The sequence below is a fragment of the Mesocricetus auratus genome, unplaced genomic scaffold (genome assembly GCF_017639785.1).
Source record: "Mesocricetus auratus isolate SY011 unplaced genomic scaffold, BCM_Maur_2.0 Super-Scaffold_100004, whole genome shotgun sequence".
Taxonomy (NCBI): domain Eukaryota; kingdom Metazoa; phylum Chordata; class Mammalia; order Rodentia; family Cricetidae; genus Mesocricetus; species Mesocricetus auratus.
The window spans coordinates 88,699,558-88,719,190 of NW_024429189.1; the positions used below are offsets into that span (position 1 = coordinate 88,699,558).

Below are 19,633 nucleotides of genomic sequence, written 5' to 3' on the forward strand. Positions count from 1 at the left end.
AATGTCCTGCTTGTGTGGCCCAGGGTGGCCTAGAACTTGCTATACTACCTTCTCAGTCTCCCTAGTACTGAGATGACAGACCTGAGACACCACAATAGGTTGCTTTTGAGGGAATCTGAGTGAACTTCCACATTCAACCTGGAATCCTAGAAACGCATTCACACTCTGTACCTATATTACCCTCTTGCCTGATGCCAGTCTAATGAACTTGGCAAACACGGGTCTCATAGCAGACAAAAACACAAAGAACACTGTTCTGGAAATGTGCTTACCTCTTCCAGGTGATAGTTATGGAGTTGGCTATGAACCAGGAACTGCAGCCAATCATTGGCTTTGGCACATTCTCTAAGGTAGGACATGCTCAGTTTTATATTGTGGACTGTGCAGAACTGTAACACTAATGTCCACTGGCTGCTGGATTCACTGCACAACCTATAATCAGAATTGGGGATGGATAGCAGAAGGAAAAAATATTAAAATAGAGCTCTAGGATCAGACATGGTGGTGCATTTTTGCACTCAGAAGGTAGAGGCAGGGGATATGTATGAGTTTAAAGGCCAGCCTGGTCTATAGAGCAAGTTCCAGATGAGCCAGGGCTCCATGGTGAGACCCTGTCTCAAAAAACCAAAGTAAGTAAGTAAATAAGATGGATAAGTGGTTGCAAGAGCTTACTGCTCCTACAGGGAACCTGGGTTTAGTTCCAGCACCCATGTCAGGTGGCTCACAACAACTTCTAATTCTAGGGAATCAATATCTTTGGTTGCCATGGGCACCTGCGCGCGCGCACACACACACACACACACACACACACACACACACACACACACACACACACCTATAATATAGACCTAGTTTGAAACTTGGATACTGGTAAAACTTAAAGTAACCAGAGCATGATCTCTTTAAAAAAGAAAAAAGTGGTGGCGCTCACCTTTAATTCCAGCACTTGGGAGGCAGAGGCAGGCGGATCTCTGTGAGTTCGAGGCCGGGCTGGTCCAACAGCCTCCAAAACAATATAGAGAAACCCTGTCTCATAAAAACCAAAAAAATAAAAAATAATAAAAATAATCTAAAATACATAAAATATGTAAAAATAATAAAGATATATGCTTCTCAAAATATATCAAATATTTATTAGACTTCTTTTAAAAAAGCTAGCTAGATGTGGTGGTGCACACCTTCAATCCCAGCACTCAGGAGGCAGAGGTAGGCAAGTCTTGGAGTTCTAGGTCAGCCTGGTTTACAGAGCGATTTCCAGGACAGCCAAGTCGACACGGTGAAATTCTGTCTTGAAAACCAAAACCAAGCCACCTATTCTGGGATGGAGAGATGGCTCAGCAGTTAAAAACACTACTATTCTTGCAGAGAACCTGTGTTCAGCACTAGCACACACATGGTGGTTCACAATCTTTTGTAACTTTAGTTCCAAGGGATCTGATGCCCTTCGCTGGCCTTCGAGGACACTGAACTCATGTGGTTTACAGACACACATGCAGACCAAACAATCCTAAGAGCCCACGGCCCCTCTTGCCTACAAGGAAGAACAGACTTCCTTTTCAGCATATGTATGTAAGAGGCAACTTTTTGCCTGCTCTATGCTGATAGAGGAAGACCAGGATTTTGATGGAAGAGTAAGATACTGGAAGATCAAGCAAACACAGACTGGCACAGTCAGGTTTACTAGTAAGAGCCTGGGGCTGCTGCTCACAAACCTGTTCAAACCTTGCTGCGTGATGTTATTCCACACGCCTTCTTCCAAGAGAACCAGCAACTCTTCTGTGGTGGCCTTGTCACCGTCCGCAAGCTTAGACAGTTTTTCAGCTGTAAGAAATACCGGCAAGAAAGACCTAAGTGTGGGCACAGTCACTCAGCCCTGTAGCCCCAGCTATTCAGGACGCTGAGGAAAAGGAGCTCGGGGTTACCTGAGCAAGGCAGAACACAGTGGGACCCCATCTCCAAAGAACCAAAAACCAAAGAAAAAGCCCAATAAGATCAAAGCCATCAAGAATGTGTGTGTGTGTGTTCAATAGGACCTGGACATTTGTGTTCAAGTAATGAGGCTCAGGATCATTCAAACCCAATTAAAATGACCTCTAAGAAAGTGAGATAAAGGCCAGGTAGTGGTGGTGCAGGCCTTTAATCCCAGCACTCGGGAAGTGGAGGCAGGAGGATCTCTGTGAGTTCGAGGCCAGCCTGGTCTACAAAACGAGTTCCAGGACAGCCAGGGACACACAGAGAAACCCTATTTGGAAAAAAAGGAAAAAGGAAGTGAGATATAATACGAACTGTGCAAGAAAAGGGAAGAGTGCCATTTCTGCCTAATGCTTTGACCTCCCCATGTTTCCTCCGGGCAAGGCAAAGGTGCTGTACCTAGAGACTCTCTGATAAAGCTGGGGTGACCATCTTCATTTCTACACTTGTAGCCCAGAATCACATTTGCCATTTTCATGTCAACTCTGAGCTTGAGGCTGCTAAGACCAAGCAATTCTAAGAAGCAAACACAGGCAGCCCCTACTGAAGGGCTGTGGAAGGAAGCGAGCCCTAAGGTATAGGCCTCCTTGCCTACTTGCTGGATCCTGAAATATAAAAACAACAACATTATATCAGACAGAAGCATTATTTTTCACACTGGCTGGTGACCTAGTTCAGTGGTTAAAGGTCCTGCTGAACAAGTGTGAGGACATCAGCTCACACCTCAAAACCCACAGATGAGGGGGCCAGGAAGACAGCTCAGTGAGTAAAGTTAGTTGGAACCCAGCCCAACAACTTGGATTTCACCCCTAGAGTTACATGGCACAGAGAACCAACTCACAGGCGTTGTCCTCGAGGCTCAACAGTTAAGAGTGGCTCAACAGTTAAGAGTGCTTACACTCTTGTTGAAGACCCAAGTTAGGTTCCCAGCACCCACGCCAGGGAGCCCACGGGCACCTGTAATGCCAGCTCCAGGTGACCTGATCTTCTCTTTTAGATTCCCCCATGAACACGCCAACCCTCCTCCCACTACACACATAATAAAAATAAAATAGAATCTTAAGACAAAAAGTTATCCTCTGATTTCCAAGGGTATCTTGGTGCGCGCACACACACACATACACACACACACACCACAGACAGAAACACAATTTTAAAAAACAGTGGTGGTGGCACATGCCATTAATCCCAGCTTTTGGAAGACAGGCAGGTGAATCTCTGAGAGTTTGAGGCCAGCTTGGCCTACAGAGTAAATTCCAGGACAGCCAAGGCTACACAGAAAACCTTGTCTCGAAAAACCAAAAAACGAAACAAAACACCTGCCTCTCACTGGAACAAGGAAACGGAACTGCATTGGTGATAGGCAAAGAGAGAGAGCTTTATATTTTCTCTCTTGCTCTCTCCCTTTCCTCTTTGTTCATTTGGGTTCCAGGGAACCTTTTTTATTTTGGGCACTATAACCCTATTTCCTTAGATTAAATTTGTTTTTGTTTTTGTTTTTTGAGACAGGGTTTCTCTGTGGCTTTAGAGGCTGTCCTAGAACTGGCTCTTGTAGACCAGGCTGGTCTCAAATTCACAGAGATCCACCTGCCTCTGCCTCCCGAGTGCTGGGATTAAAGTGTGTGCCAACATTGCCCAGCATAATTGGGGAAATTTTAATAAGCATGAAATGCATTCACTACACACAGACAATGGCAATACCAAAGTTGTGGAACTTGCTTTTCTCTTAGGAAAGTTAGTGATTTTCTTCCTCCAGGGAAATTTGGAGAGCCAAGTGTCAGTGGGACCAGTCCAGTCCAGATTTAGGTGACACTAATAACTACCCAGCTGTCCCATTTCATCTCTGCTTATATTTCTGAGTTTTAGTACAGTTTTTTTTAAAGAGGAGACCAGATATAAGAAGAAAGTGTGGATGCTTTGTAATTTTTCTCCTTATTTTTTTAATATTTTATTTATTTATTATGTATACATTCTTCTGTATGTGTGCCAGCAGAAGGCACCAGATCTCATTCAAGGTGGTTGTGAGCCACCATGTGGTTGCTGGGAATTGAACTCAGGACCTCTGGAAGAACAGTCAGTGCTCTTAACCTCTGAGCCATCTCTCCAGCCCTTAGTACAGTTTTATAAGATGATCCACAGCACAGCAGTTTTTCTCTCCACTCTCTGCTTTAGTGTACCTACTGAAAGTATTTTTCTTTCCTAATTCCTTGGAAAGTGATTATGCAGTAGGTCTTATTTCTTCTCTACTGTAACTGGGTTATTGGTAAGAATGATAGTTAGCTTTGTGGTTGGTTCCTAACTGAGAGGAATCGTTGTGCAACTTGTAAAGAAACGGCTGCAGGAAAAGATTAGAACAGCAGCACTTCTCGTCTGAATTGGCCCAAACACTCAAGGTTGGCCACAGCGACAAGTGCTTCACAGAAAAGGTCTGCTGGGACCAGTATGAGTTGTGTTGCAGCAGTTTGCTGGGCCAATTTAGAGTTCAATGTCCTTTTTGCCACTGTGGTCACTGAGGTCCACATCCCAGATAAATCAAGTTCCAAAGACAGAAATTAGGACAGATTCCTCCAGACAAGGCACAAAGCACAATTGCTGTGCTTCCATGACTAATGAAGAAGAAAGATTTTGGAAGCAGAAAAACTATGCCTATCTTTGCAGATGTCACTGCAAAAAGGATCTGGGAGACATCAGTATCCCAGCACACCTGCCACACGGTCACATAAAACACCTGTCCTGCCATACTCATTGAGTTTAAATGACAAAACACTCCAAGACACCCAGTTGCACTGATCACACTGGATTTAGCCAGTCTACAGCACGCTGCTCTAGAGCAGGGGTTCTCAACCCTCCTAATACCAAGACCCTTTAATGCAGTTCCTCACGCTGTGCTGACCCCAACCATACACTCATTTTAGTGGCTACTTCATAACTATAATTTTGCTACACTTATGAACTGTAATGCAAAATATTTATGGAGACAGAGGTTTGCCAAAAGGGTCATGACACACAGGTTGAGAACCACTGCTCTAAGGGCAAACAAAATACCCTGGTGTTACTGAGCCAGCGCCGGTCACCATGCTGTCACCTGGACTTGATGGATGTAGCAGAATTACTGATTTGTGTAAGACGTGGTCAACATCAACACCTGACTCTGCTATGAAGGGAGCTGGTTTCCAAAGCTGTTCCCATAAAATGGCTGAGGTGAGGCTAAAGTACAGGCCTCGGCCGGGTGTCTGCCTGGCGGATAGCTGTTGTGGCTGAAGTGTGTCTGGGGGACAAATCAACCTTGTTTCAGTAGTGACAGGCAGCACAGCGCTTGCTGCAGGGTCCTCCACAACCCCCGTGTCACAGCCTAGTTAGCCACGGGTGCTGGGAGTCAGCTGCGCTTACGTTCTCAAAGCCTGGCACTGCAAATGAAGAGATGCCAGGTACAGCAATGGCTGTGGCACCGGAAGCACCAAGTCAGCTCATTTGGTCACTTAGGTGGAGGGTGGAGAGGCATAAATGGACCACAGTGTGAGTGTGGAAGTCAGAGGACAATTTGTAGTAGTCAGCCCTCTTCTACCACCACGTAGATCCTAGGAATCAAATGCAGGCTGCTAGACTTGGTGGCAAGCTCCTTCTCCTGCTGAGCTGTATTGCTGGCCCTGGATTTAAACTAAAGCACCTATTCACAGCACTGTAGCTTCTACCGTCACCCAGGAGACATGAAGACTTTTCAAAAACACTGCACTTGTGATCGTAGTCAAGTCTGGCTATGAACACAAGCGCTACCTAGAAAACCAATGCTTATTTTTGAGATTTATTTTTATTTTATATGTACAAGTGTCTTACTGTATGTCTGTGCAACATGTGTGTTCAATGCCCATGGAGGCCAGAAAAGGGCATCAGATCCCCTGGAACTGGAGTTACAGTCTGTTGTAAGCTGCCATTTAGGTGCTGGGAATTGAACCCAGGTCCTCTGGAAGAGCAGCCAGTGTTCTTAACCACTGAGCCATCTCTCAAGCTCCAAGGTTAACATCTGAAGGCACATTTTAGAGGACTCAGCTGTGCATTTATGCACATAGAAAATTTCTAGCAAGATATACAAGACATTGCCAACCCTGTAATGTGAAGAACTGGAGCCCAGGCTTCTGTCTTTCACCCCCACTTCCTGAACTACTAAACTGCTTTACCATGAAAACCTAGTACCAAACAAAGCTTTTGTTGTTGTTGTCATTGGTTTTTGTTTGTTTGTTTGTTTTGTTTTTCAAGATAGGGTTTCTCTGTGTAATAGCCCTGGCTGTCCTGGAACTCATTGTGTAGACCAGGTTGGCCTCAAACTCACAGAGATCCTCCTGCCTCTGCCTCCTGAGTGCTGGGATTAAAGGCATGCGCCACCACCACAGCCCAGCTAAAAAATTTTTAAATGCATCACTGTTTTATTATAAAAAACCATATTTCACTGTCAATTACATCAAATAGTTCTCCCAATTCTGTATGAAGTGGAGTATAAAAGACAGCTTGTGACTATAAAACGTACCCTGATATGGAATTCCTCTGTGGCAGCTGCTAGTATCTGAGCTGCTGTCGCATGACTTTAAAACATGTCTCTTTTGAGAGTTACTGTTTTACTTTTTCCATTGGCAAATATTGCACACAATAAAGCCAAAAACTTGAAATGCAAAAAAAAAAAAAGTGCTCAATGGAAACAAAATCACCACCCAATACAATCACTGTAGGCCCCCCACCTCAGTGACCTGGGGCTGCTGGGCATCGGGACAGTCTAACCCTGATGCAGATCAGTACCTTGCTCAGGCCTCATCGGAGGAGCTTCTCTTTGCAGTAGATGCCAGTTACCACAGAGACTACCCCAGAGTGCCCAGCCCCTAACTGGGACATCTAGGTCACATCCCTTTCCTCAAGGTTCCGGGTCTATGTGCAAAGGGGACCAGAGGACTGTAGGAGCCAGAGGCGGTGGATGACATCAAGAAAACAGTGCTCTCCAGACACAGCGGGGCGGGAACACATGTGAACTCAGAGGGTGACAGCCTGTACAAGACCACAGAAGCTCAAGCCAGATGCAGTCTCGGCTTGGAGCAGGGAGGTGGCACAAAGCCCCACTCCTAGCTGAGGAGCAGCTGGCATCGGATTTAATTGCTGTCGGAAGAGGGAGAGTCCGTTTTCTTCCGTGGAGTGACACCTGGTATACTGGCCATACTCCAAGGCAGGCCTCAGGCTCACACAAAGTGGGGTCAAGGGGAGAGAGGGAGACAGAGGGGACACACAGAACAGGAGGTGGGGATACCTGGGAGGAGCTGGAGTAAGGGGAGGAATATGACCAAAATGCATCAGACGAAATTCTCAAACACTTAAAACAACTACAGCATTACTAATGGTCAGTTTCACTACTTTGTAAAATGCATCAGTAAAATACACATATGCTTTTTTAAGAACAGAAAGTAAGCTCTTAATACTTACAGTTGTTTGGGAGTCTTACTCTTGATTAACTCCTGGACCAGAAAAGTACCAAAGGCAAATGATGGGCGTCCATGATGTAAATAATATGCATAATTCAGACGTTCTACCACAGCGTATTTACTCACCAGGTCAGGGCTGGAGAAATGTGGGAGATGGTTGGCTGTATCTGGGGAGAGAGCAAAGCGTATTATTAGCCCTTGCCACGCCACCAGCACTGTGCGTATGGGATGCTACCTCCTCCGTGGGAAACTGGCTGGTGCAGTCATTCTGCACAATGTACAAGGCACACATAACATTTTCAATTTATAAAACAGATTCCTTAGAAAATTCCTGTTTTTCCTTTTTGGTTTTGGAGGCAGGGTTTCTCTGTAGCCCTGGCTATTTTGGAACTCACTCTATAGACCATGCTGGCCTCGAGACAGGTTTTCACTGTATAATCTTGGCTGTCTTGGAACTCATTCTGTAGGCCAGGCTGGTCTAGAACTCACAGAGATCCACCTGCCTCTGCCTCTGAAGAGCTAGTATTAAAGGTGTACGCCGCCTGGCTTAAAAGTTCATTTCTTATTTCTGGGGTTATGTCTCAGTGCTAGAGAGTGCTTGATCAGAAAATTTATTTTTAGGCAGTTTGACACATATCTATTATATTTTTGAGGTCAAAAAATTTTGAGACACTTCCATGAGCACAGATAGTATGAATTTAACATTACAAGCATGGAGACACAGGCTTAAGAGTGCTTAAAATGGACAACACTCAGAAGAATTCTTATGTCCTACAGAGGACAGTGGTGTGTACAGGCCTGGTATGTAATAAATGAGATTCTTATGTCCTATAGAGGACAGAGGTGTGTGCAGGCCTGATATGTAATAAATCTTATGTCCTACAGAGGACAGAGGTGTGTGCAGGCCTGATATGTAATAAATCTTATGTCCTACAGAGGACAGAGGTGTGTGCAGGCCTGATATGTAATAAATCTTATGTCCTACAGAGGACAGAGGTGTGTGCAGGCCTGGTATGTAATAAATCTTATGTCCTATAGAAGACAGAGGTGTGTGCGGGCCTGATATGTAATAAATGAGAGTGGTAAAATGCCATGTTCTTAGGGCTGAGGCTGGAGCTCAGTTGGTACAGTGCTTGCATAAAGCCCTGGACTTGATCCCCAAAACCATCTAAGTCAGATGTGGTATAAACTCAAGTACCCCAGAACTAGGGAGGGAGAGGCAGGAGGATCAGATATCCAAGGTCAATCTGAACTACACAGCAAATTCGAGATCAGCCTGTCTCAAAAACACATCAACCAACCAAACCCAAAACACCCTGCCTTCTTTCTCACAACACAGGAGAGGGACACTATTAATAGTCTTATTTTAAAGAAAACTATGTTCAAGGTCAGAAAGTCATTACAAGGTGGAGCCATAATTTACTAACTGTCAACACCAACACTCAAAACAGAGGATTCTGAAAAGGAAGAGCTGCAGAGAGGCACATGTCTGCTCTGTTAACATGCAGTCCTAGAAACTCAACATACAGACTTTTAACTTACATGTTCTCAATTAGTTTCCAGGAATGTGTCTTCCATTGAGAAGTACTTTTACAATAGAAAGCATTGGAAAAAAGGGATTACTTTATGTATAAAAATTTCTACTCTTTATATGACCTAAATGTTTCCAAAGCAAGAAATCCCTTGACTTACCTCCTATTGCTAGTGTGTTGGCAGACTGCCAGCCAAACAATCTGCTAGGATCAAAGGGCGGCAAAGACTGTAAAGGAGTAAAAGTCAATCAGACTCAAAGGTTTATTGACCCTAAAACAAATAAACAAAAACGACAGAAAGACCTACAGAGGGAGTCACTTCACAGGACTCTGGTGGAATGTTTGCCAGCACACATGGGACCCTAACCTTGATCCCCAGAACAAAACACAGTTAAATGCTCTCTCTCCCCCTGAACATAAATTCTTTGAACACAGCCCCTCCCCATACTGTACCACCCTCCCCCAAAAACATGAAACAGCTCCTAAGGACCACCATTCAAGGTTGGTCTTTGATATCTACACACATGGGCACACATGTGCACCTGCACACACATGGAGACCCACATGAACATAAAAGTGCACACATACAAAGAGCTACCAGGGCATCAGGCATAGTGGTATGTGTCCGCAGTCCCCACATTCAGGAGGCTGAGGCAGGAGAATCACTTGAGCACAGGGTTAGAGATCAGCCTGAGCAACACAGTAAGACATTGCTTTAAAAGAAATAAAAAGCCAGGTGTGGTGCACACCCATAAGACCAGAACTTGAGCAACAGAAGAGGGAGGATCAGGAATTGAAGGCCACATGTCTCAAAAATCAAAGCAAAACAAAATGATGTAAGTCAAGAAGAAAAGAGAGTGAAGAATAACTTGAAATGGTTTGTATTTAAGTTGATTCAAATATTTCAGAAGCAAGGAACTCTGTATGCCTGTGATCCCAGCACTTGAGACACTGAGACAGGAGGATCACTATACTGAGCCAGATCTGGACAGAGTACCATGTCACTGAAGCATCTGGTTTACACCAAGGCTGCATACAGTGCTGCTGATTGCAGAGACTCCTACAGCAGGATGTGAAGGCAGCACGAGGCCATCTTCGCCAGGAAGTTCTTCTTTTAAGAATTCCTGGGCATGAGTCTTTTGCCTGCATGTATGTATTTACAGCACTTGTGTCCCTAGTACCTGTGAGCCACCATGTGGGTGCAGGGAATCAAACCCAGGTCCTCTGGAAGAGCATCCAGTGCTTTTAACCACCAAGCCATCTCCCTAGCCCCATTCTATGGAATATTCTTTACAGAAACCTGACCTCGAGGGTATATTAAGTGGCATGACAGACTTGCACTCTACTCTAGCACAGGCTGCTAATCTTTTACATTCCAGAAACACAGTCCTGGCACATCTATAAACCAATTAGTCCACCTCCAAAATTCTTCACATTAGAATAGGGCAGATTTCGTACCTCTAAAGAACAACACAACTTACACTGGATTGAAGATACTATGAATATGTATGTAATGTCTGAACACATATGTAATAAAGAAAGCATGTTGAACTGAGACATGGGCAAAAGATGCTTCTAATACAGATCCTGAACAGGCCTGAGAGGGTCTGCCAATCCCTTAAACAGAAGCAAAATCGCAGGTTCCCGAGTGACTCTTCTGTGTGTAGGCTCATAGCTCCATCCTTCTTTGGCACAATTCTTATCCTGAGTGTTGAAAGGAGGTAGGGCTTCCTGATTTCCTGGAAGAGACCTGGCTGGTACATGTAAGAACCAGCTCCCTAAGTACAGTACCTGAAGGAGGTGGTAGAGAGTAATATCCGAGGGCAGAATACTAGGAGCAGTGCACTGTGGGAACAGGGCAGCTTTGAGCTTTGGGTAAGGTGTTAACGCCATCTTCAATAGCTGGGGGTCCACTTTCTTCAAGCAGCTCTCACTTCCTTCACTCTGAATGACCTATGCAAGAAGACACATTACAGATGGGAGTGGTGTTTAGATCGTCACTATAGAAGAAGGCTCTAGTGAAGCAGCACTGGCAGAGCAGTCATTCGATCCTAGGACCTAACAGCTATATGGCACTAGACTAGATGTTTAATATCAAGCCTCCATTTCCTGCAAGATTACGAAGAGAGCTACACCGTTGTTCTCAAACTGTACGTTGTTTGAAAAAAAGCCATCTCTACTATAATGTTTATAATATTTATATTTAATTATTCATTAATTCTTAAAAGATCCAACAACTATTACTGCTGGACATGGTGGTGCCTGTATATAGTACAGCATTTGGGAGGCTGAGGCAGGAAAATCACTAAGAATTCAAGAGTAGCCCGGTTTATACAGGGAATTACAGGCCAACTTGGACTAGAGAGTAAACCTGCCTCAAAAAAACTAATAAAATAGTTGGGCAATGATGGCACATGTCTTTAAACTCAGCACTTGGGAGGCAGAGGCCTGGTCTACACAGTAAATGCCAGGACAGCCAGAGCTACATAGTGAGACCCTGTATCAAAAAAACACATGAAAAAAACAAACAAACAAATGAATACCATCAAAGCAGATTATTACCTAGTGCTTTCTTGACTATAGTTTTTGACTGGTGGCTAAAAGCAGACTCAAGTCATTTAGCCATGTGAGTATAAAGCAACAATCTAAGGGTCCCTCAAAAGAACTTATAGGGAAAGCTAAAAATTATGCTTTAAAATAAACTTTCTAAATGGGTAATCAGCAATGACATGTCACAAACTACAGATCTAAAATATATCTACTTGCAGAAGCAACCCAATCCTGATTCTATCCTGGAGCTATAGAAAACACACCAAAGGGACAAAGAACCTCTGTTCATGCATGAACTCCATTTCAGCTCAGGACACAGAACTATAAATTCACCTGTTTCATGCTGATTCATCTAACAGGATACTTGGAAGTAGTCATGCTTTAGATCATGCTTTAGCACCAGCTAAGATTTAAGCAGTCCTTGGTTATCTGTGCTGAGTTTAAAACCAACCCTATTTCATCACAATAACCCCGAGGGTCACCTGTACCTGGCTGACACCACCGGGAGCATACATGGTAGTAGCAAGGGCCAGGAGGGTGTGTCCTTCCAACAGCATACTGCTTACACTGGCCTGATTGGTGGGAATCAAAATCTGAGCATTTGCAAGGCTAGCCTGGAAGATCAGTTTGGGATCTGAAAATAAAAGGGATAATCACTAAATTAAGAGATATATAATTCTGAGAAAGATACTTTTAACCCTGTCCACATTAAGAACAACTTCCAAAGTTTAAAAACATTGAAAAGACATGGGGTGGGTAGGTGGGCAAACTCAAAAGGTTCATCTTCATAAAAACAAAGATTTCAAAGCAATAAAATGTAAAGGTAAAAAGAGTCAAGAGGAGAATCCAACAAGTGACATTCTATAGGAATAATACCCTATGGACAAAGAAAGAATCAGTTGACAATGAAATAGAAATGCTAAAGCCCACACACATAGCTCCTTAGCAGCGGGGGACTTAATTAGATGCCTCAAGTCAACTGTATCAGCAGTGATTTAACAACAACAACAAAAAATTAGTGTTACTGTTTGTTGGTCATTATGAATAGGTTCTGTACACAGGCAAAGGTACAACTTCAGTGAACAGCAACGTGATGTCAGTGAAACCCTTCCAGTGAACAGCCTTCAGCTTAGCAATTTTATATGTAGAAACTTGTATGTACTAAAGAGTTTGTCTGAAACAAAAGCAACAATTTTAAGTTAAGATATAGTCAAGACAATTATTTATAATTGGAAAAAATGTAAGGATGAGCTTGCTGTCAAAAAATGAGAGAATGATAAGTTAATTGAGGGCCTATTTACTAAGGTGAAATCTTATGCCAACGTTAATGATCAGGGTCTCTAAGGGTGCAGAAGTCTCATTACACAGAGACAGTTACAAAACACAGATGTTTCCTGCACTTCGCGAAAAGAAAGCACAAAGAAACTGGAAGGAAGCATGGCAATGCTACCAATGGCCACTTGTGGGCAATCACTTCCCATAAGTGTCACCTTGCTGTATGTGGCTTCCTTTGTTTGTTTGAGAAGGGGCTTCACTATACAGCCCTAGGGCCTGGAACTCACTAAGTAGATCAAGTGGCCTTGAACTCACAGAGATCTTCTGGCCTCTGCCTCCCATGTAAAAGGATTAAAAGGTATACACCACCACCTGTAACCCAACAAAACTGGGCACTATATAAGACTGGTTGTTGACATTGCTTGACATATAGTTGCTTGCCCTGTACCTTTCCCCAGAATTTGGGAAGAACACTACTAGCTACAATGCTTGGGGGTAAAGGAGCTCTTTTGTCTGGTCACAGCCAGACAAACTGGTTAGGTTTTTCAGCCCCTCCCTTCCATGGACACAACAATCCCACACACACAGTTCCTAGAACCCACCTAAAGGTGGAAGGAGAGAACTGACTCCACAAAGTTGTCTTCTGACCTCCATGTATGTGCTGGGGCATATGTACTTAGCATAGGAGAGGCCCTAGCACTGCAAAAGAACAGAAGGGAGGGAGGGAGGGAGGGAGGGAGGGAGGGAGGGAGGGAGGGAGGGGGAAAGAATATAGACAGGAAGGAAGGAGGGAGAGAGAGAGGGGGACAGAGGAAGGGAGGAGGGGAACCATTCCTAGCAGGTATCTGGAAGGCAGATCAATTCTTCGAGAGAAAGGGGTGTCAATCTACCAAAGCAGGAACTGAGCCTGTGACAGGGGGGTGGGTGACAGCGGCAGAAGCAGAGCACAAGGCAGAGTGAGGGAGTCTAACTACACAAGCTGTCAGCTCCAGCTCTGACATGTTTTAGTTTTCTGTTTTATTAGTAAGTGTGAGCCTGGATTACAGTCAAAGGATTAACTTAAAGAGTTTCCAAGTTAACGGCCATTCAATACATTCAAAATTCACACAAGAGAAAGTTTACATACTTAATACTGAACATAATACCTGTTAAGTTACTGGAAACTTGCCGACACTGAACCAAAAATTCAAGCCAAGGGTGAGCTTCATGTAGTTCTTTCTTTTCCAAAAAAGGACAATTTCCAGGACTAAGTCTATATTTAAAGACAACAAACAAACACCTTTGGGATTATCACATGGGGCATGACTCTTCTGAGCACGTTTGCTCAGGTGACAGCTAGCATCAGAAAAGCAATTTTTGTGTAGGAGTGTAAGGCAGCATGCATTCCAGGCCAGTCTGAGCTACACAGCAAAACCCTGTCTCGAAAAAAAAAAAAATAGCTTGGGCTGTAGCTCAGTTCAAGTCCATCCTGAGCTACACACACACACACACACACACACACACACACACACACACACACACACACACACACACACAGAAAGAGAGACAGAGAGACAGAGAGAAGGAGAGAGGTATAACAGCAACATATAAAAGTATGTAAAGGATGGGGCTGAGGAAAAGGATCAGTGGTAAAAGCATTTGCTGTGCAAGCATAAGCGAGGACCAACCAATATAACTGCAGCTAATGGAGACAGGAGATCCCCAGAGCAAGCTAGCTAGCAAGACTAGCCATATTGGTAATCTCTGCTTTGACTGAGAGAGTGTCTGCTGTGCAATGACAACCTGAACTCAGATCCCCAGTGCCCATACATAAAATCTAAGTGACTCAGCAGTCTGAAATAAAATCTAAGCCTCAGCTCTAGAGAGGTGGAAGAGAGGCAGGAGAACTGCCTGGAGCCCATTGGCCAACTGTCTAGCCCACCAGCAAGTCTGAGGTCCAATGAGTGATTGCAATTGAAAAAGTAGGCAGACAGTGGCCAAGGACCTCACTTATTGTCAACATCTGGCCTCTATGTGTCCCTATACATGTACCCTACCCACACACACACATTCAGACACATTTAATATATCAAAGATGACATCTAATGTTGCTGATACTGATCTAATAATAATTAGCAATGGACACAGACAGAATTCTACAAGTTGGCCTTAGGCGGACATATACTGGTTTATGTAAATTTATCTATATAAACCTACATTTTTAAATTAATCCATTTTATAGTGGCTATGAAATTAAAGTTGTTTTTTTTTTTTAGAATTCTCTGAGAAGAATCAAGAATTGCTAGTGAATTCTATCTTTCTTTTAAGATCTCTTTTTTTCTGTTTTGGTTTTTCGAGACAGGGTTTCTCTGTGGCTTTGGAGGCTGTTTTGGAACTAGCTCTTGTAGATCAGGCTAGTCTTGAACTCACGAGATCCGCCTGTCTCTGCCTCCTGAGTGCTGGGATTAAAGGCGTGTGCCACCAACACCAGCAAGATCTCTCCTCCTTTTAAGCACTTTAACAAACGTGCTTTTCATGCTATCATTTTTTCCACGCAATGCTGGTGAATGAATCCATGGGCTCTCACACATGATAGACATAGGCTTTGTCACTTACAGATATCCCCAGATACATCATTTTATTCTAATCTGAAGTAATTTGGATGGTTAATAAGATGCTACATGAAATCATTGTCAATAAAATTCACATGTGTCCTTAGTTGGACATAACCCTGAGTAACAGATGTGCCAGGTGTCAGAGTGAAACTACTTCTTTTTTTTTAAGATTTATTTATTTATTACATATACAATGTTCTGCCTACATGCCAGAAAAGGACACCAGATTGAATTGTAGATGGTTGTGAGCCACCATGTGGTCGCTGGGAATTGAACTCAGGACCTCTGGAAGAGCAGTCAGTGCTCTTAACCTCTGAGCCATCTCTCCAGCCCCCGTGAAACTACTTCAAAAGGATCAGTTTCTCTATGCTTAATGTTTTCTCAAAGCAGTTCAGGAGCCAAATGTGGCAGCTAATGCCTTTAATCCCACAATTTAGGAGGCAAAAGCAGGCCTCTGTGAGGTTGTGGCCAACTTGGTCTACACAGTGAGTTCCAGGGCTACATGGTGAGACCTTGTCTTAAAAACAAACAAAAACACAGCAGCTCATGTAGGCAGGCACATGGCACACACTTGTAATCCCACCACTTAGGCAGCAGAATAGGATGGCCAAGAGTTCAAGCTTATCTTGAGACCCTGTCTCAAGCCCCCGCTTGCCCCCAAACAGTTCCAAAGTTGTCTGGAGGGAGTATATGTGCATGTGAAGCAGCTTGCGACACTCACTTGTAATAGTCAAGATAGACGTAGAGAAGATGCTGTAGGCCGTGCTCTAGACAGTAGAGGATGAAGCGGGAGTGAAAATCCCACCCTCCTGAGGATTTGTAGCTTTGCATGGGGAGGGTATCTTGCATTACGCCCCCAATCCGGCTGAGTCTCAGAAGGAAAAGTTCAAAGTCTTCTAATTCAGATGCAAGAAAAACCCCACTCCTGTGGGACAGGATTGAAAGATGAGAAGTTAAAAAGTGTGAGGTTCAAGTTAACACACTTCCACAAAAATTGCTAAGAAGCAGTTAAACACACCAACTACTAAACAATGATGGAAATCTGTACTTAAATATTACTTGTTATAAATTTACTTCTTTTTTTTAAGATTTATTTATTTATTACATAGGCAGGCAGAGTCTCTGCCTCTGTCTCAGGAGGCAGAGACAGGCGGATCTCTGTGAGTTACATATTCTGGCCTACATGCCAGAAGAGGACACCAGATTGAATTGTAGATGGTTGTGAGCCACCATGTGGTTGCTGGGAATTGAACTCAGGACCCCTGGAAGAGCAGTAAGTGCTCTTAACCTCTGAGCCATCTCTCCAGCCCTATAAATTTACTTCTAAACACATCAAAACTGCCATACAAAAAGATCATGAAAAACACACACAGAGTTAAAAGAAATGCCATATAAAGGCCAGAGAGATGGCTTGGTTAGAACACAGACTGCTCTTCTGGTGGACCTGGGTTCAGTTTCTAGTACCCACACAATGGTTCACAAATATCTGTGACTCCAGTTCCAGAGAATCCGATGCCCTCTTCTGGCCTCCATGGGCACTGCATGCAAGCAAGCAGAACACTCATGTACATGAGATAAAAGTAAATTAATATTTTTTAAAATTACAGATATTTTGATAATATAAATACCACATAACTGGCACTCTGATTATAGATAAGTGTGTTTTGGAAGCTACTGGTGCATTCCTTCCCATTTTGTGCTCTACAGCAACCCCTATTTACTGACTTTATAGTAACTAATTCGTAACTTTTAATTCAGTTTTATAACTATGACCAACCTCAATAATATGTGGTTTGATTTTTGTCTACTTTAACTTTACTCTAAAAAATGAAGCACTGAGAATGTATATTATTCTCTATCCTAATTCTTTCTTTTAATTTTCTTTTTATTTATTCTGTGTCTTTCACATCATGCCTCCTGATCCCACCCATCTCCCACACACACAATAAAACAAAATAAAATGTAAGAGAAAAAAAGGATAAAATCTTGTCATGGAAGCTGCAGTGTGGCACAGTGAGTCATGCAGTAACCCCTTTATTCATGTACTTTTGTTTGTTTGTTTGTTTGTTTGTTTTTTTCGAGACAGGGTTTCTTTGTGTAGCTCTGGAGCCCATTCTGGCACTCGCTCTGTAGACCAGGCTGGCCTGGAACTCACAGAGATCTGCCTGTCTCTGCCTCCCAAGTGCTGGGAATAAAGGCGTGCGCCACCACCGCCCGGCGCTATTCATATACTTTTACATGCAGGCGTTCATTGCAAAGAATCCTGGTTTCTGCTACACTATCCACACTGGGCCCTCAGTGAACTCTTCCTGGACATACCATTTCTCCCTGTGTCATGGAGATTCTGAAACCAAGTCCACAGCCTCCCCAGCTCCCACCCCTGAGCTCCACCAGATCACAGATGGGGTGGATTTTGGAGTGGGCCAACAAAACTCTGGTTCTGGGCCTGAGTACTTGCAGGGTTGGTCAACCTACCAGCTCTCCTCTGCCCTCGCCACTAGGGGGAGCCCTCCAGCATTGCCGTGGCTAACTCACCATTTGCTGACATGAGCAAGGGGCAGGACCAGTTCGCAGGCTTTCTCATCCTCAGGGTTGGCTCTCCCACACCTAACCTTCAGGGCCGCTCTACTGTGTTGCCCAGGTGAGGTGTAGGGACAGGGACAGCTCTCCCACTTTTATGACCACAGGGCTAACCCCTCCACCTGCCTCAGGCATTGATGGGTGGCAGTGGGAGGCAGGTGGACATCTCTTCTCAGTCCATGTAGCCACATGACAGACGAGTAATGGGGACAACTCTCCCATGCCCACAACTTCAGGGCAGGCTCACCCATACCTGAGGACGGTATAATTTCTCCTTTAATATAATTATAATAGATATTGTGATCTTTCTTATTTATTTATTTACTTTTGATTTTTCAAGATAGGGTTTCTCTACACAGCCCTAGCTATCTTGGAACTCAGTATATAGAACAATCTGGCCTCAAACTCAAGATCTGCCTGTCTCTGTCTCCAGAGTGGGAATGCAGACATGTGCCACCATGCTTAGCATGAATTTTTCAATTCATATTAAATCAGATGAATTAGTTTTTTTTAAGCAACCAAATGCTAAGGCAACATATTTTGATCATCTAAATTCTACCATAAAACCAGATGTCAAGGGACTCCACTCCATAAGCGAGGGGCTTAGGCAATGCTCTTCACTTCCTGGATCTGACTCTGCATCTGCATGCTGTGAGGACAGGGAGCATAAGTACATCCCCAGGAAGTATAGACGGAGAGTAACATATGAAGCAGTGGAAGAGACAAGCTGATGTGCCCACCTAACTTTCCTCATAGGAAGGCAGATTAGACTGAACCACAAGAAACCTGACAGTCAGCTACTGCTGGCCCACACAGACAAGTTCACACGGTTAGATCTAACAGAATTACCTTCAGAAATGAGCTAAGATCGCCACTCTGCTCTGTGTCTTATTCCCACAGTCCTCTGTACAGCAGATGTGGTAACTTACCATCCAAGAAGAGTGGACACAGTTATAGGGTACCTTATCTCGGGACACCTGTGTCTTGCGTCCTGTCACTTGCTCCTTAAAGCTCTAATGACAACTGTACATCAGAGGACACTACGTAGCAAGCTCCAGGTCAATCTGAGCTACCTCACAAGACCCTCTCTCACAACAAACAACAGAAGGCACAAAACGCTGTGAGGAGAACCTTCATCCAGAATTCGACAATCTCTTCACCACCACGACATGAAAACAATCCCCTTTAAATGTTGTGTAAAGAGGCAACCCTGCACTGAATCTGTGGTCATTTAAAGGGAAAAGCCTCATGTGTGCAGCAACTGCATCCCTGTGAGCACACACAGACACAGCTCAGGACCTACATGCACAGGAAAGCACTCTTCCCCTCACCATTATTGGTGATCATTACTTTTAATTTTCCTTTATATTCCCCACTGGACTTTATCTCATGGTTACAGTACCTGGCCAGCTTGTCTAAAATCTTATTCCTCATGTAATTGTTGCAGCAAGTATTTTGATCAATGATGCCAGTGCTCAGAGGGGGCCACTTGTTCTGCTGAGGTGGCCCAGTTTCCTGGGTCTGAAATTCTTCAATCCACAAGCTAATGGTTGACCAGTCATGGCGAGCCGTGAGATATCTCCAGAGGGCATCTGGGGAATGTGCTTTGTATTCTATATGAGGAACAAGACGCCTTTTAAAACAGTAGTGAACTATGGTTACTGACTTGTAA

At 43.9% G+C, this 19,633-nt stretch overlaps 1 protein-coding gene across 2 annotated transcripts in view; it reads right to left on the bottom strand.

Moving 5' to 3' along the window:
- Window positions 1–19,633, bottom strand: part of Spg11 (SPG11 vesicle trafficking associated, spatacsin) — a 66,881-nt gene that overhangs the window by 18,330 nt on the left and 28,918 nt on the right. For both annotated transcript variants that reach the window (XM_040746169.1, XM_040746170.1), the window contains 10 exons: window positions 19,364–19,574; window positions 16,103–16,306; window positions 13,933–14,039; window positions 12,001–12,146; window positions 10,754–10,915; window positions 9,123–9,189; window positions 7,432–7,597; window positions 2,371–2,576; window positions 1,713–1,821; window positions 273–432 (listed from right to left, as the gene is read on the bottom strand). In XM_040746169.1, the coding sequence (XP_040602103.1) occupies window positions 273–432; window positions 1,713–1,821; window positions 2,371–2,576; window positions 7,432–7,597; window positions 9,123–9,189; window positions 10,754–10,915; window positions 12,001–12,146; window positions 13,933–14,039; window positions 16,103–16,306; window positions 19,364–19,574 (1,538 nt within the window). The remainder of the gene's footprint in view (window positions 1–272; window positions 433–1,712; window positions 1,822–2,370; window positions 2,577–7,431; window positions 7,598–9,122; window positions 9,190–10,753; window positions 10,916–12,000; window positions 12,147–13,932; window positions 14,040–16,102; window positions 16,307–19,363; window positions 19,575–19,633) is intronic.